At 35.5% G+C, this 16,123-nt stretch overlaps 1 protein-coding gene across 26 annotated transcripts in view; it reads right to left on the bottom strand.

The window, feature by feature from the left end:
- Positions 1–16,123, bottom strand: part of ADGRL3 (adhesion G protein-coupled receptor L3) — an 802,670-nt gene that overhangs the window by 226,596 nt on the left and 559,951 nt on the right. For all 26 annotated transcript variants that reach the window (XM_041725369.1, XM_041725367.1, XM_041725376.1 and 23 more), the window contains one exon: positions 3,118–3,198. In XM_041725369.1, the coding sequence (XP_041581303.1) occupies positions 3,118–3,198 (81 nt within the window). The remainder of the gene's footprint in view (positions 1–3,117; positions 3,199–16,123) is intronic.

Raw genomic sequence — 16,123 nt, 5'->3', positions numbered from 1 at the left:
ATTCCCCTCTTCTCTGTATCCATGGTGGCTCCTCAATCAAAAGATAGAGTCATTTTCTCCGTTTTTAAGTTGGGGTTGGCTATGTGATTTGCTTTGGCAAACATGACACAAGCAGAGTCTTGTAAAGTATCTGAAGTTTGGGACTTGTCAACCTATTGTTAGGAATCCTGCCGCAACGGGAATGAGCCTGTGCTGGACTACTCGATAACGAGAGCCATAGGACCATCATCCCAGATGACAGTAACGTGACTCCTGAGCACCTGAATGAGTTTCCTCCCCTATAGAACCCACCAGCTTGCTACCTACTAAACATATAACTTCAGCCAAGTCAACACACACACACACACACACACACACACACACACACACACCAACTCAACTAATATTAGAAGTATAATGTTTCTTGTTTAAGGCACTAAATATTGAAGCATATTTTTACACTACCCTACCCATGTCCCTACCGTACTCTTCCCAAATCAGACTGAAATCATGTCAGAAGAAATGAATTATATTAAAGTTGCCAACATGCATCAACAGGTCTGCATCTTTGGTAGGAACAATATTCTACGAAGGATTAACGTGTCTAAAATAATGCATCAATTTAAAAATCTTCTATTCCTCATGAGAGATTATGTCGTAAGCATTCAAGCAGTTGATTGATACAGAAACCTTAGAAGCATTTCTCCCTATATCTCTTCAGTCAAATGTCATGTCTCTTCAAAATATTTCTCAGGCCCAGGTGGCTTGCTGGGTTGAGGGCCTGGCTCTTGATTTTGGCTCAGGTCATGGATGGCTCAGGGTTATGTGATCAAGCCCTAGGTTGGGCTCATGAGCTCAATGTGGTATCTGCCTGAGATTCTCCTTCTCCCTCTGCCTCCCCCATGCTCACACACGACCAATCAACAAACAAACAAACAAATAAACAAACAAAATAGTTTCAAAAATATTTCTCAGCCCTGTTATTGTAGTGGACATGCTTCTAACTAATTTCCCAGTCACCTTTTATCTGGACTACTGAAACAGCTTCCCTCTGTTAATCTCTCCTCATCTGTACTAACTTTAGAGATGTTTTTTTTTCCATATCAAGAAATCACATTATAACGTTAATATTATATTATGTTAATGTTATATCATGTTATAATACAAAACCTCACTAATTTAGAAAAACATTTTTTTTAAAAATATTATTTATTTATGAGAGAGAGTGCAGGGGGTACGGGGAACGGGAGAGGGAGAGAGAAACTTAATCAGACTCAGGGCCGAGTGTGGAGTGCAACATGGGGCTCAATTTGATAATCCTGAGATCAGGACCTGAGCCAAAATCAAGAGTTTGTCCCTTCACCAACTGTGCCACTCAAGAGTCACTAGAAAAACAATTTTTTAATAATTAAAAATATTTCATGACCTTTTTCCCCCAGGATAAAATACAAACTCTCCGTGTGAATGGAATCCTTCCCCATCTCATTACATCTCTTCAGTGTGTTCCTCTAGAACTGCTCCCATTTTACTGCGCACCCAGCACATTTCCTTAAAAATGTCACAACTTTTACAGATCCATGCTTTGGTTCATTCTGCTTCCATTTCATGAATTCCATTATCACCCCTGCTTCCTTATCTTCTTGAACAAGGAGACTGCATCCTTCAGAACACAGGCTGTCCCCTTCACTTTCTGTTACTTACACAGAAATCATTGTATGACTTCCTACTATATGCCAAGTATAGACCAATGGCTGGAGGAGAGAGGGAAATATGTATGTTGAAAAATAAGACACGATGTCTTAAATGTAATAACTGAGGCAAGCACAAGGGATTTGGAGAACAGACACATGCACCTCCCTCCTCCATAGTGCCTAGACAGGGACGCCTTTACAGAGGAATTGAAGTTAAAGCTGAACCTTCTAGCATTGGCAGAAACTCATTGTGTAGAAAAAGTAAGACTTTCTTGGCAGAGGAAACAGCACGTATAGAAAACATGCTTATTAGGGGCAGATCTAGTGACTTCTATTGTATCAAGTGATTAACACTGTTGAAGGTGTAAGAAAATATCCTGCACCATCTAAATCTTAAAAAAAAAAAAAAAAAACCTTAGAATACTTGGTAATTATAAAAATTTTAAAAATGTCTATCATATGAGCCTTGAATATTATAATACATTTGGAAAATAATAAGTATTTAAAAGCAGAAAGACAAAAAAGCAGAAAGACAAATTCTATATTTAGATTATAGAAAAATAAATAGTACTATTAATTTTTTGTATGAAGAGTTATTTAAAAAATCTTTAAACAGATGGTATCCATTTAAAACACATAATTTTAATTTATATATTTTTAAAACTAAATGGTTGTAGTACTACTAAAATGAATTTACAAAGTAAAATATAAAATATCACTTTGCAAGGAACTAAATCTGTTAATATGACTTAGCTTAAAGTATCTTAATTTATTAAAAAAAAAAAAGAAAGTAGAAGAAGAAAATTCCAATAAAAAAGGTAATGGTTATCTGGTAATCTCTGAATCTAAGTTGGTTTTCAACTAGTCCTCCACAAGTTAAATCACTATGTATCCCCATTTCTTATTTTGTTTCACAAATATTTCTCAGAACAGTATTTCATAGTTTAGTTTATTAATAACACTTCCTCTTTCTGTTATCAGATTTCTTTTTTTTTTTTCCACACAAAGTAACCTGTATTTGCAGCAAATAAGGAGATCGTGGAGAATAGTTTCAAAGCGGTGACCCCTAAACAAGGGTGAATGGGTTCCTTTTATTTAGGGTTAGTCTTACAGAATTTTTTTCTTCATTGGTGCCCGGGGTTCTTGGTCATGCCACTTCAAACAAAGAGGGAGACTTGATAGAGTGGTAGGCAGCAAAGCAAGGGACAGTGACATGATAGGAGAAAGCCCCCAAGGAGGGAGGGGACCCAAGAAGGTTGCACTGTTATCAGACTCCTTAATACACCTTCCCTACTTCCCCACTTTTTGAACAGGCCCTACATTGTAAAATACATATTTACAACTATCTGTAATTTAATTAATTGTCTTCATGAAAAATAATGAATAGAGTTTTTTTTCTTTAAATACTAATAAAAATAATAATAATAATTAATAATAAACAACTCACCTCTAACAGGGGGTCTTTCTAGCTCAGAGTCAAGGTGAATTGGCGGAGAGATGTAAGACACCTGTCCATGATGTGCCTGCCCTGTGGACCGAAAAACAAAGGTTAAGCAGACATTGCAGTTACGTCTTTGTACAGTTCTTTGTTTTTATGATCTCCTATTCTCTTTCTTCACACTGAATTAATTGTCATGATACCATGTAGACGGATCTATCCAAACACAGGAGCCTTATGCATCATCCCAACATCGACCAATTAAATCGGTCCCTCTGAAACTACCTATTTTTTAATATTAAAATACACATTTATGGGATCCCTGGGTGGCGCAGCAGTTTGGCGCCTGCCTTTGGCCCAGGGCGCGATCCTGGAGACCCGGGATCGAATCCCACGTCAGGCTCCCGGTGCATGGAGCCTGCTTCTCCCTCTGCCTGTGTCTCTGCCTGTGTCTCTCTCTCTCTCTGTGACTATCATAAATAAATAAATAAAATAAATAAAAAATAAAAAAATAAAATACACATTTACTGTGGAATGACATTTTTAAAAACACAATGAAAATGATCTAGAAGAAAAATTAAATGAAATAAAAAATATTTAAACAATATAAGTCCACATTTTTATTGGTGGGTTAAACAGACAAGTACTCTATCAATCTGCGATGTTTCTAAACACATCTTCTCAGTTTATGCACTTACTTCATTGGAGGCCAGTGTTATACAGTCCGCACACTGGCATCAATATCGAACAACACTTGGTAGCACTTACTTAGATAACTTTATAACTCTGATTATTTTTTAAGTTTTTTTTAATGATTTACGTCTATTATCTGAATAGAAAACTACTCCTTCCTGCTTAGTATATTTTATGAAAAAATAATCACTAGCCATGATATAAAAAGTAGGTAGATGAATTCATTTTCTATTTCTTTGCAAAACATTCTGCGGCTCACATACTATTTGTAACATACTTTCTGTTTTTCGAGTGAAGGTGCTAATTTGAAGGCCAAGATGCTGACTGAAAAAATAGCTACCTAAAAACAACAACAACAACAAAATGTCTAATGTTCAAAGTAGCTATACTTTGTATACTGATGATTCAGTAAGCAATTAGAATTTTGAGGCAAGAAAGCATAATAGCAGAGTCAGTTCAATTTCTAAAGCTACTTTGTAAAACCATTTCTGAAAAAAAAAAAAAAAAGGTTTGGGTAGAAGCAGAGGACCCACCAATTTCTTTCTATGATGGGAATATGCAGTTATATTTTACACATTTACTATAGCAATTTACAGGGTTGTTAATCTCTTTTCCTAAACAAGGAAAGTTAATGATACATAGATTATGATAACAGTTAGAGTAACCTTCCCTTTTCAAGTAATATTCGACTTGTAATAAACTCTGCTGATTCCTCTTATGAGGCACATTTCAAATAATTAATATGGCTCCCTGTTGCTAGTAGCTGCTGTTGCTCCCAGCATTTTTCTAGCTAACAGCAGACACAGTGGAGACGTTGTAATATACAGAGCCCCTCATAATGGTAACTAAGAATATTGTGCATTCACTGGCCATGTTTCAGTGGAATACTAAAGCGCTATTCTAAAAGGAGTAAGATCATGATTGTGTACTTGTAGCAGTCCATGTGTAATAGAGCTTATTAACAACTTTAGATTATCTTAATTATGAAAATGCCTAATGTTTACCTATGTAGCATACTCGATTGCAAAATCTTTTTTTTTTTTTTTTTTTTTTACTTTTAAGGTCCTGTCATTACAAACGAATTGTTTTGAAACTTTCTTGACCATCTAAATGAAAATAAAAATCTTTTACTTCGTACTGGTTCAGAATAATCTCAGCATATAAAATTATATTGATTTCATGTCTAATCCAGGAACACTTTTACCACATATAATAATTATTAGACATCCATACACACGTCATCTCCATTTAGGCAACCATGTCACTGCAGGTATTTAGAGGGAGGTACTATGCCAATATATTCATATTTTTAAATCAGAGAAACAAGCAGAGAAGACTGAATACCTTGCTCAAGTACATGCAGCTCATAAAGAGCAAGGCCAGGGGCATTTTGACTCTAAATCTGAAGGGTTTTCAAGTATGTCAGGTATTTTTCTCAAAGAAGGTCTCTGTATACTAAACCTGGGAAAAAACTGTATAGATTTCAGTGATTAAACTCTGACAAGTAACTGCTTGTGGAACTGTCACCCCTACATTCGGTTTGAAGTAAAAAGACCTTTTAAATGTCACATTTGCCTCTGTTCTTGGGAACACCACATAACTTCAAGAGTGCTCAACAGGGATACTTTAGGTAGCACAAGATCACAGTGTGTATGTCCCTAAGGGGGAACAGAGATATCAAAGAGGCAACAGGATGGGGTGAGGATATTGACAGTCAAGTCCTGAACTCGGTTTGCCATAATGTCCATTCTGCCTCCAATGTGAACTTTAGCAAGCTGGAGGGTAAGATGTGGCTGGGAGAGAGAGCTACTGTGGCTGGAACTGACAGTCTCTCTAAGTCTTGGAGAAATAGCAGAAATGCAGTGATAGATTTCAGTTTGGTGACTGAGATCTCTAATCTACAGAATAAAAACTAGAAATCACGGAGGCTGCTGTTGATTAACCACATTAATCAAATACATTAAAAGAAATTCTGCTTCAGTTAGATGATCAGTGATACACACACATAGACCACAAAAAAAAAAAAAAAGAAGAAGTAATAAAGCCTAATTCTAATCTATGGTTAATGAAGGCAGTGAATCTCAGGGAGAAAATTGTTGTTCATCAGGGAGAGCATTATAGAACATGGACAGTTTGAAAAAAAAAAACAAAACAAAACCCAGTGACTATCAAATATCCACCTACCCCATTAAGAATTACTGCAAAAAAAAAAAAAAGAAGAATTACTGCAAAATAATAGTAATAATAACAAACCGTGGTCAATATCATAAATCACTTCCATATATAATCCTCCTAGACATTACAGTGAATAATATTCAACCAAAAGTGTGATCAGTTCAAAAAGAGCTTAGGAAGATAAAAAGCATGGCAAATACAGAATGTATTTTTATTTATCTTATATTAGACATGCCTGGTCCTTACAGCAGAAGCTTTATATATCCAAGTGTGAAATGTACTGCTCCAATTTTTCTTTACTTTTTCAAATTAAAAAGATACAGATTTGTTTATTTATTTCTCCCAAATTTCATTTCCTTTTGTCCCCTGGATTTTAAAGCCAAAAAAAATCATACTGAGATTTTCATTAGAAATGCATTAATTCTTTAAATTAATTTGGAGGATAAACATTTAAAATATTTTGTCTTCATTTTCTTTTAAATGGATATTCACTTGTTTGATTTGCCATTAAATAAAGCTGGAATAAATTAAGTTTTGAAATTGTTTATATTTTGGTTATAAGAATATTTCATTGTTTAAGTATTCTATTTTCCCCATTTAAATGAAATTTGTAAATTTTCTTGATAATTTTCGTTGAACTTTTTTCATGGCTATTGTCAAAATTATTAGTTACTGACTTCGACTCTCTTAGCTCAGAGCTAGATACACTGACTGACACTAACGTTTAGTTATTTCCTGTGATCTTTGTCTCTTACAGGAAATATATTCCCAGGCTAAGATTCATCTATAGTCTTTTATTTAATTATTTTGTGCTGTAGAATTTAAATTAAAAAAAAACTGATTTTATAGGACATGCTATTTAAAGGACACCGGTTATTTTACCTTAATTTTCTACAAAATATTTACCAAAGGAATAAACAATACTGAATGATAGGCTTCATAAAAGAATTAAAAGGAGAGAGAGGGAGAGAGAGAGAGAGAGAGAGAGAGAGAGAGAGAGAGAGAGAAGCTTCATGGTTTACTGCTAAGGAGTCATGGAAAGTAAAAGCAGTAGAGAAACAGCTGAGTAGCTTACGAGATTTCATTTCATTTCTGGACTAGGTGAAATGATAGAAATGTGTGAAGATGTCACAGATATGTGTATGTGCACATATATAAGTATACACATATGTGTGTATATGTGTACCTTTATGCGACAAATCTATACTGATACATAATTCACATACCAAGCAATTCACCCATTTAAAGTATGCAGTAGTTTTCCTTATATTCACAGAGTTATGCAACCACCACCACAATCAAGTTGAAACCATGTTCACTGCTACAAAAAGAAATCTCAAGCCTATTATCAGTCACTCCTCATTTCCTCCCAACTCATCCCTGTCTTTGGCAACCACTCATTTTACTCTCCATCTCTAGAGATCTGGCTGTTCTGGACATTACTTATAAAGGAACTACTCAAATATGTGGTCTTTTGTGATCAGCTTTGTTCATTGAATATAGTTTTTCAAGGTTCACCCATGTGGTAGCATAAATCAGCACTTCATTTCTTTTTGTCATCAAATAATATTCCATTGCAGAGACATACTACATTTTATTTAATCATTCATCAGTTCATGGACGTTTGGGATCATTCCCACTTTTCCATTATTATGAATAATGCTGTTATGAACCCCTGGGCACAAATTTTTGTGTGGACATGTTTGCATTTTTCTTGAATATATATGCCCAGGAGTGGAATTGGTGGATCATATAGTAAATCTGTGTGTAAATTTTAGAAGCCTGATTTCCAAAAAGGCTATACTGTTTTACTTTTCATTTGTAGTTCATGAGGCTTCCGATACCATGGAAATGTGTTTCAGGTTTTTTTCATTTATTTTACTTATTTATTTTTTTAAAGATAGTAGTGTAGTTGAGGCAGATCTGATTGAAATACTAAGACAATTGTTAAAACCTGGAAAGGGACCAATTTCTCCAAGTGGATATAGAAAGATGAAATAGGGTTTGGGTCTAGAAGTTGTATAGTTCATCCACATTGCAAGAACAATGATCCCCCTCCCCCCAAAAAAGAGGAGTTCACATTCTAAAATGAAAATGTGTGGCCTATCTAGTGCCAGATATGCTAAAGATATATAGAAACTTTAAGGGTGGTGGTCAACAAAACCCAGCACTATAGCAAAAACTCAAAGATTGTTATGGATTCTAGAAAAGTCCTTATTTTCTTCTATCTTCTATCTCTTCTCAGCTTTCATCTAATTTGTATTTTATTGAGGAATCCTGTACAATTTCTGTTAAAGGCCAAATACAGGAAAGAATGGACTAGCATTAGATACAAGAAAAATGTTTTTTCTTTCTTTCTTTCTTTCTTTCTTTCTTTCTTTCTTTCTTTCTTTCTTTCTTTCTTTCTTCTTTTCTTTCTTTCTATTGTCAATACTTTACTTGCACAAGAGAACACAGGATTACATTTTTAGAACCACAGATTTTGGAGGGAGAAAGGCATGTGATAGCTTATCATCCCAAACCCACATTTTAGAATGAGGAAGTATATGTTGAGAAATCGGTGAATTTCAAAAGTCAAATCAAGGTGCTAGTTGTCAAGTCTGATATCAGAAGACAGTAAGAAAGGAGATGCTTTACACCCAGCCTGCAGAAAAATAAACACACTCTCATTCTATTCTCTCTTCTGAAGCCTTCTTTTGTAGGCCATGGTTGTCAAAGTGCGTGGGGCATAATCTTTCAGGTGTGTTGAAAGGGTAAAAAGCTTGAGAACTATTTATTTATGAAATATATATATATTTTCCCTCCATAAGGTGGGGTCTACAAACTAAAGGCAGTTTGGCCTAACAGGTAAGATCAGATTATGCCCTAGAAACAGAACTACCTATGTTGATATCTGGACTCTGCCACTTTATAACCATATAACCATTAGCCATATAACTAATAAGCCAGCAACTATCAAGTTGTTTAACTTCTATATGCTTCAATTTCCTCATTTGTATAATGGGGATTATAGTAACACTTACCTCATAGGGGTGTATTGACGGTTAAATAAACTTATGCATGTGTAGTATTATGTACTTGGTACATAGTAAAATATTTATAATTTTTAACTATTATTGTTATTATTATTGCAAGTTCATTATTTAATTCATTAATTCATCAACCACTATTAGTTGAGTACCTAATACATAATATGTTTCTAGATACTTGGCATATATCACACAACAAAATAAAGGATAATGCACAACCTTATGTAAGGGCAGACAGACAGTAAGCAATTAACAAAATCAATACATCAATAATATTGCATGAACAAGATGAAAAGGGCAATGGAAACAAATTAGAACAGGTTTCTAAAGGGGATCTGGAGTAGAGGAGGCAGGTTACAATTTTAAACAAGATGATCAGGGAAAGCAATGTAATTTCCATGAACAGCATTTGAAGAATTCAAGAAAAGACAAGAGATAATATCGGACTTTGACAGGAAACTATAAAAAGATGAAAGTACAGATAAGGGTCCAAACCTAATTTTAATAATTAAAAATGAAAGAACACAATGTGCTATATTAGATGCTTTATCCTCATGCATTTATTTCATATTTTACACATGTTCATAGATATATTAATACCGTCACCAATGACCGATGAATAAAAGAAGGTATAAATCAAAATATAAATCAAAATCATAAATCAAATATGGAGATAATTGGGAAATGAATACAGCTTTCTTCCTAAAGCAAAAACACATTGACTACCATAAAGTCCCCATTGGTTTCTCCAGTTACATCATCTTTCAACTCAAATTTCTCTCATTTTCTATATAGTGCTGTAAACAAGTTTAATGGTTTATGGCCCTCTAGGCAGATTTCATGCCTTTCTTTTGTTTGTTTGCTTTAAACTTTCAACTGTTGATCTTGATTATTTCCTCTAGGGGTATGACATTTCTCCTCCTTAAAAACAATAAAACAGATCTCACCATTTTGCTCCTGGGGTTCTAAATAGTTTTATCATTTTCCTTTTACAACCTTTAGGATGACAGCAAGTTGCATCTCTGAACCTCTCTGTCCTACTACAATAGTGATTTCATGTGGAATGTGGGAACCTATATGAAACTACATTTAAGAATGGCAGATGAAAAAAAAAAAAAAGAGAATGGCAGATGGAATTTTCCTAAGTTTTTCAAATACTCTGAGAGGTGCTAAGCCTCCTTTCTCAAAGGAACAAAAAATAAAGTTTAATTTCTTGTTGAAAATAATCTCAGCTACTGATAAAAAAAATATCAGAGGTCAATATGTTGTTTGTGCTGATGGAAAATTGGGTGTGCCTAGCATTAAACAGCTTTCTTTTTTGTCTTCAAGTCCCAGTCTGACTATAACCATCTGGCATTTATAAAATCAGCTTTTAGGTAAAGATGTAAACACCAATCAAAAGTAATCATCAAAGAAAAGAGCTGTAAAGGTGCCAATTTGATACTTATCTTTTCGTTCTGGCTTCCTTTTCCCCCTTCATCTTATTACTCATACTTATTTTCAGTGAATTTAGTAAAATATGAGGTAGCAAAGAAGCAACTACATGCTTGACTTATTGAGGATATAAAGTCATTGATGGAGGCACCAAGGTCACTGATGGCCTTCTCCCCAGTGGATATTACTTCCGCACAGGAAACAGATGGAGTGATTTGAAGCAAAAGTAACTTTCTTGTTTGTTTGTATATGTGGGCATTTCATTCAGCAGATAATTTTTCAGTACTCAATCCCTTTAGTGGCCAATCTTAACAATACCACATAAACAAGATAAGATACTCACCCCACAAGGAGACTGCAGTTTAGATGCAGCATTAAACAACCATAGTGTAGTATGATGTGCACTTTGACAGAGATGAGACAATAGCATCTCATTGAGGTAAATGCAGTGAGGGAAGAACACTGCCCGGAGAATACAAGTGGTACTCGAGTGAAAGCCAACAGTAGGTGTAGGGAAGCAGAAGGAACATAACGAGTGGATGCTTACAGATCATAAAACTTAGAGGGGCTGGGAGACAGGGAATCACAGGAGGAAGGAAGGCAGGGCAAAAAAAAAAAAAAAGATGATTAAAAAAAATAACAAAAATTTCAGAACTGTACCCCACAAGGGGCATCTGTGTGGCCCAGTCGGTTAAGTGTGGACTCTTGGTTTTGGCTCAGGTCACAATTTCAGGGTCATGAGATTGATCCCTGTGTCAGGCTGAGAGCCCAGTGTGGAGTCTGCTGGAGATTCTCTCTCCTTCTCTCTCTCCACCTCCCCTCCCACTCATTCGCTCTCTCTCTCTCTCTCTCTCAAATAAATAAGTAAATCTAAAAAAAAAAAAAAAAAAAGATGTACCACCCCCAAAGAAAAGAAAAAATAATGTATATGCCTATTACTCAGCTTTAACAATGACCAAGTCACGGCCTACACTGTCCTATATTGTCCTATCTCTCTCCTTCAGTCTCCTCTTCCTCATCCCAGAAGGTTTTTTTTTTTTAAAGAATTTATTTATTTATTCATGAGAGGCGCAGAGAGAGAGAGAGAGAGAGAGAGAGAGAGAGAGGGAGGGAGGGAGGCAGAGACACAGGCAGAGGGAGAAGCAGGCTCCATGCAGGGAGCCTGATGTGGGACTCGATCCTGGGTCTTCAGAATCACACCCTGGGCTGAAGGCGGCGCTAAACCACTGAGCCACCGGGGCTGCCCTCAGAAGGTTTTGAAGCAAATCCTGGACACAATATAATTTCACTTGTACGCCATTTATGTATCAGTAAATAATGAGGGCTTTTAAAAACTAAGTGTAATATTGTTATGACACCTAAAGAGGCTATGTTATGAAAAATCAATTTAATGTCAAATTCAGCTAAGCAACTGTCCGGAAGAAATCAACAAGTCTGAAACAAATGAATTCTGTTAGCCTGCAAAACAATCCTATTAGCCTCCCATTGGTCCTAGCATTGAAATTACGTTGGACTAAAGGAATGCTTTAAACTTAAAACAAATTTCAGGTGCTCACAGATATAAAGGGGAATGTATTTTATAAAACCACGCAAATACATTTCTCACTTTCACAAGTGTGAAAAAATGATTTGGTAGTTAAATAACAAACATTGAGTTCTAGAAGCACTACTTCAAAACTTATTCCATGAAGGCTCAAAAACCTATAGTAGCAAGCATTACAATAAACTATAAAAAGAAAAAGAAAAAGGAATCAGGGTATTTAACTTCCCTAAATTTCTAGTTTGTTTTTTTTTTATAACCACCCAAAAATAAGCAGGAATGAATACACTAAAAAACCAAAGAGCCTGTTAATAAAAATGGTGATTTTTTAAGAGCCTAATACTAAGAAGCACCATGTGAGGTAAATATCGTTTCCTATTTTAAAAATGTGAAATCTAAAGCTCAGTAAGATTAAATGCATTTTCAAAGGTTACACAATACTGTGTGTGGGAATCAGGTTTCAAATCCAGAGACCTCGTTCTTACTATATAGTTCACTGCCTTCACCTCCTATAAATACACCCACAGGGGTGGAGAAAGAAAGCAAATATACTATAATTTCTGAAACATTAGAAATTTTTAGTTCCCTATTTTCAGACTACCTAAAATTAAGTGTTTATATTACTAAAGCACTAACTCACAAAATAATCATGATTACAAAATTACTTTCCTCAGACGATGAGCAAAGCTTAACATTCTACTTAACAGGAGGGTAGGTATATTAGCCCTCTCCTGACTTTTCTTCTTTCCCTTTTAAATCGACGCCTTTAAAAAGAGTTAGGGCTTAACAATACAGATCTCTTTGAATCACTGTGATTTCCAAAAGCTGGAAAAAAAAAATCGAAGTGTACTTCAACCCTCTTCCAGCCAAAATACACGCACATCACCTTTCCTATTTTTTATCACCAGTGTACTGAGCTCATGTTTGCATATTGTAGAGAAAGAAGAAACTCTTTCATTATCCAAGCACTTAATATTCAGGTCTATGAAATTGAGGGTGTGAGTGTTTAGGGTGGGGAGCTGTGACAAGCTAGACTGGAAAAGTCAGATTTTGAGTAACATAAGCAAACCAAATCAGCAGAACCATGGTATTAGCATGAACTCGGGGATCAATAATTCCGGTTGGTTAATTAATGAAGGACATACAAAAGGCTGTTTGATCCTAAGCCAGCTTCATTGCCAGAACAATTTGAATTTAATTCTGAGTATCTGAATTAAAGTCACCTCAGATATGTTGCTTACAGCAGCTTGTGTTGGGTAGACATATGGTTCCCCAAAGATGTCCACTTCCTAATCCTCAGAATCTATGGCTCTGTTATCTTATATGGCAGATAGGATTTTGCAGATATGATTAAGGTTGAGATGAGACATTATCCTAGCTAACTATGTGAGTTCTTAAAAGTAGAAGAGGAAGGCAGAGGATTAAGAGTGATACAATGCAAGAAAGCCAAGTCAAGCCATGGGTGGTTTAGAAGATAGAGGACATGGACCAGAACAAAGGGATGCTTTGGTCCAACAAATGTTGCTTCTAGAGCTTTTAAACAGACAAGGATCCTTCCCAGAGTCTACAGAAAGAACTGGTTTTAGCCTGGCAAGACCTGTGTTAAGCTTTTGTTCTAGACTGATAAATTTGCATTATGTTTAAGCTTCAAAGTTTGTGGCAATTTGCCCAAATGTACAACTTAAGAACTAGCATTTAATTCTAGAATAATCCTATTATTGAATATACTAATTATTTGAATAGATATTACATATACATGATTCATATTCAACTGGGGCAAAATGAAAGCATTTAAGCCACCTGGTGACTTTCCACAGGCAAAATCTCTTTCCAGGACTTTGTATATCTTTCTGGAGGTGTTCTATATTTTTATAACACACACGCACACACACACACTCACATGATTGCATATATACTTATTTATTTGAATTGCTGCCCTATTAAAGCACACTCATATTTTGCATTTTGAAAGGCCTGCTTTAAAAGGTATTTTAGAGATTGAATTGTTTACCACAATTTTCTAATGAATCTAGATTCCTACACTGCATTATTAAGAATGCACCAATGGCACAGAGGACACGACATTCTTTTAATCAGAAATGGAACATTTCATAAGGCAATATAGTAACTTGATGACTGTGACTAAGTGATAAGCATAAAACACAACTATATATAATGAGATGATGGTTAATCAGACAAAACAAAAAATCAAAGTGATGGAATGGCTTCTTTAGAAATTATCTAGCCCAACTGCTGTAATTTACAGAGGAGGAAAGAGGCCCAGATAAGATAGAGGACAGACCTAAGGTCACCCTCTGTTTAAGGGCAGAGGCAGACATAGATAATAGTCATACAAGTCTTAGTCATGGGCTCTTTCCTCTATCCTACACTGTCTCTTTTTCTTTTTTTTTTTTTTTAATTAAGTTTTTTTTTTTTTTACAGTTTAAAATTCACAGCAAAATTAAGAAGAAGGCACAGTAATTTCGCATATATCCCAGGTCCCTGTACACAGAGCCATCATCAGCAACCCCTTTAAGATGGATACATTTGGGGATGCCTGGGTGGCTCAGTGGTTGAGTGTCTGCCTTCAGCCCAGAGTGTGATCTCAGAGTTCTGGGATCGAGTCCCACATCGGGCTCCCTGCAGGGAGCCTGCTTCTCTTTCTGCCTATTTCTCTGCCTCTCTCTCTCTCTGTGTCTCTCATGAATAAATAAATAAAATCTCAAAAAAAAAAAAAAAAGATGGATACATTTGTTATACTGATGAACTTACATCGACAGGTCATAATCACCCAATGTCCATAGCTTACATTAAGTTCATTTTGAGGGTGTACCTCCAGTGGGTTTGAACAAATGAATAATAACATATGTCCATCAATACGGTATCATATGGAGTGTTTTCACTGTGCTAAAAATGCTCTGTTTCACCCATTCATCCCTCCTCCTCCTCTTTTATTCATCTTTTTAGTTTTAGAGTAAAAAGTATAAAAAGTGTAGAGCCTTGCTGGGCTAACAAAAACAGGGTAGGAATGCTGCAAAATAGGAAGATAAAGTATTGTCTAAAATAAGATTTAAGAGTCAATCCACTATTTTGAAATTATCTAGGTCATACATTTACTATGAGAACCTGATAAATATCTGTGTGACTCAGAATAGATATTCAATAAGTACTTATTATTTTTGGTCTATAAGGAAGACAAAAGTAACCTTGATAACTGGGAAGTAAAATCTTGTTCGGTGACTCAGGAAAGGCTGGCAGAGGAATGAGCCCAAGGAGGATGTGGGGAATGAGTAAGACTAAAGTGATTTGGTATGTTTACTCTCCTAATTCTCTTGTAATATTTGGAAATATGATTCACCATATTACAAAGTGCTTTTGAAGAGAGAGAAAAAAATAGATGTTTTTTCTTTCGTATTTTACTTACGGTAAAAATTACATTAAAGGCCATATGAAGGGGATCCCTGGGTGGCTCAGCGGTTTAGCGCCTGCCTTTGGCCCAGGGCGTAATCCTGGAGTCCTGGGATCGAGTCCCACATCAGACTCCTTGCATGGAGCTTGCTTCTCCCTCTGCCTATGTCTCTGCCTCTCTCTCTCTCTGTCTGTCATGAATGAATAAATAAAATAGTCTTTAAAAAATTGACTTAGTATTTAAACGAAAAAAAAAATAAAGGCCATATGAATTTCTTGAATCTATATTTTTACTTATAATTCAATTCACCTACCAAAACAATATCAAAAGAAGATACCAATTAGTTAATCTTTTCTAATATGCAGCCTAGGTATCAAATTCCAGGGAAACAGAAAGAGTAAAATAGGGTTTAGACACATTTTCTCTGTTATGGAATGTATATGATGGTTAAAAGTGTGCGTTCTCCAGAAATTGTGTACTACATGGAAAAATGTAAATGGCAAGTATGTGTATACACTTATATTTTATTCATAAATATATGCACAAACACCTTGGCTACTATCAAATTATTCTAGGGTTATTTTAAAGATTTTATTTATTTATTCATGAGAGACACACACACACAGAGAGGCAGAGACACAGGCAGAGGGAGAAGCAGGCTCTCTGTGGGGAGCCTGATGCGGGACTCAATCCCAGAACCCCAGGATCAGCCCTGAGCCAAAGGCAGATGCGTAA

This window comes from Vulpes lagopus, chromosome 12, assembly GCF_018345385.1.
Source record: "Vulpes lagopus strain Blue_001 chromosome 12, ASM1834538v1, whole genome shotgun sequence".
Taxonomy (NCBI): Eukaryota; Metazoa; Chordata; class Mammalia; order Carnivora; family Canidae; genus Vulpes; species Vulpes lagopus.
Note: the sequence above shows the minus strand (reverse complement) of the source record. Positions and strands in the feature narration are given on the sequence as shown.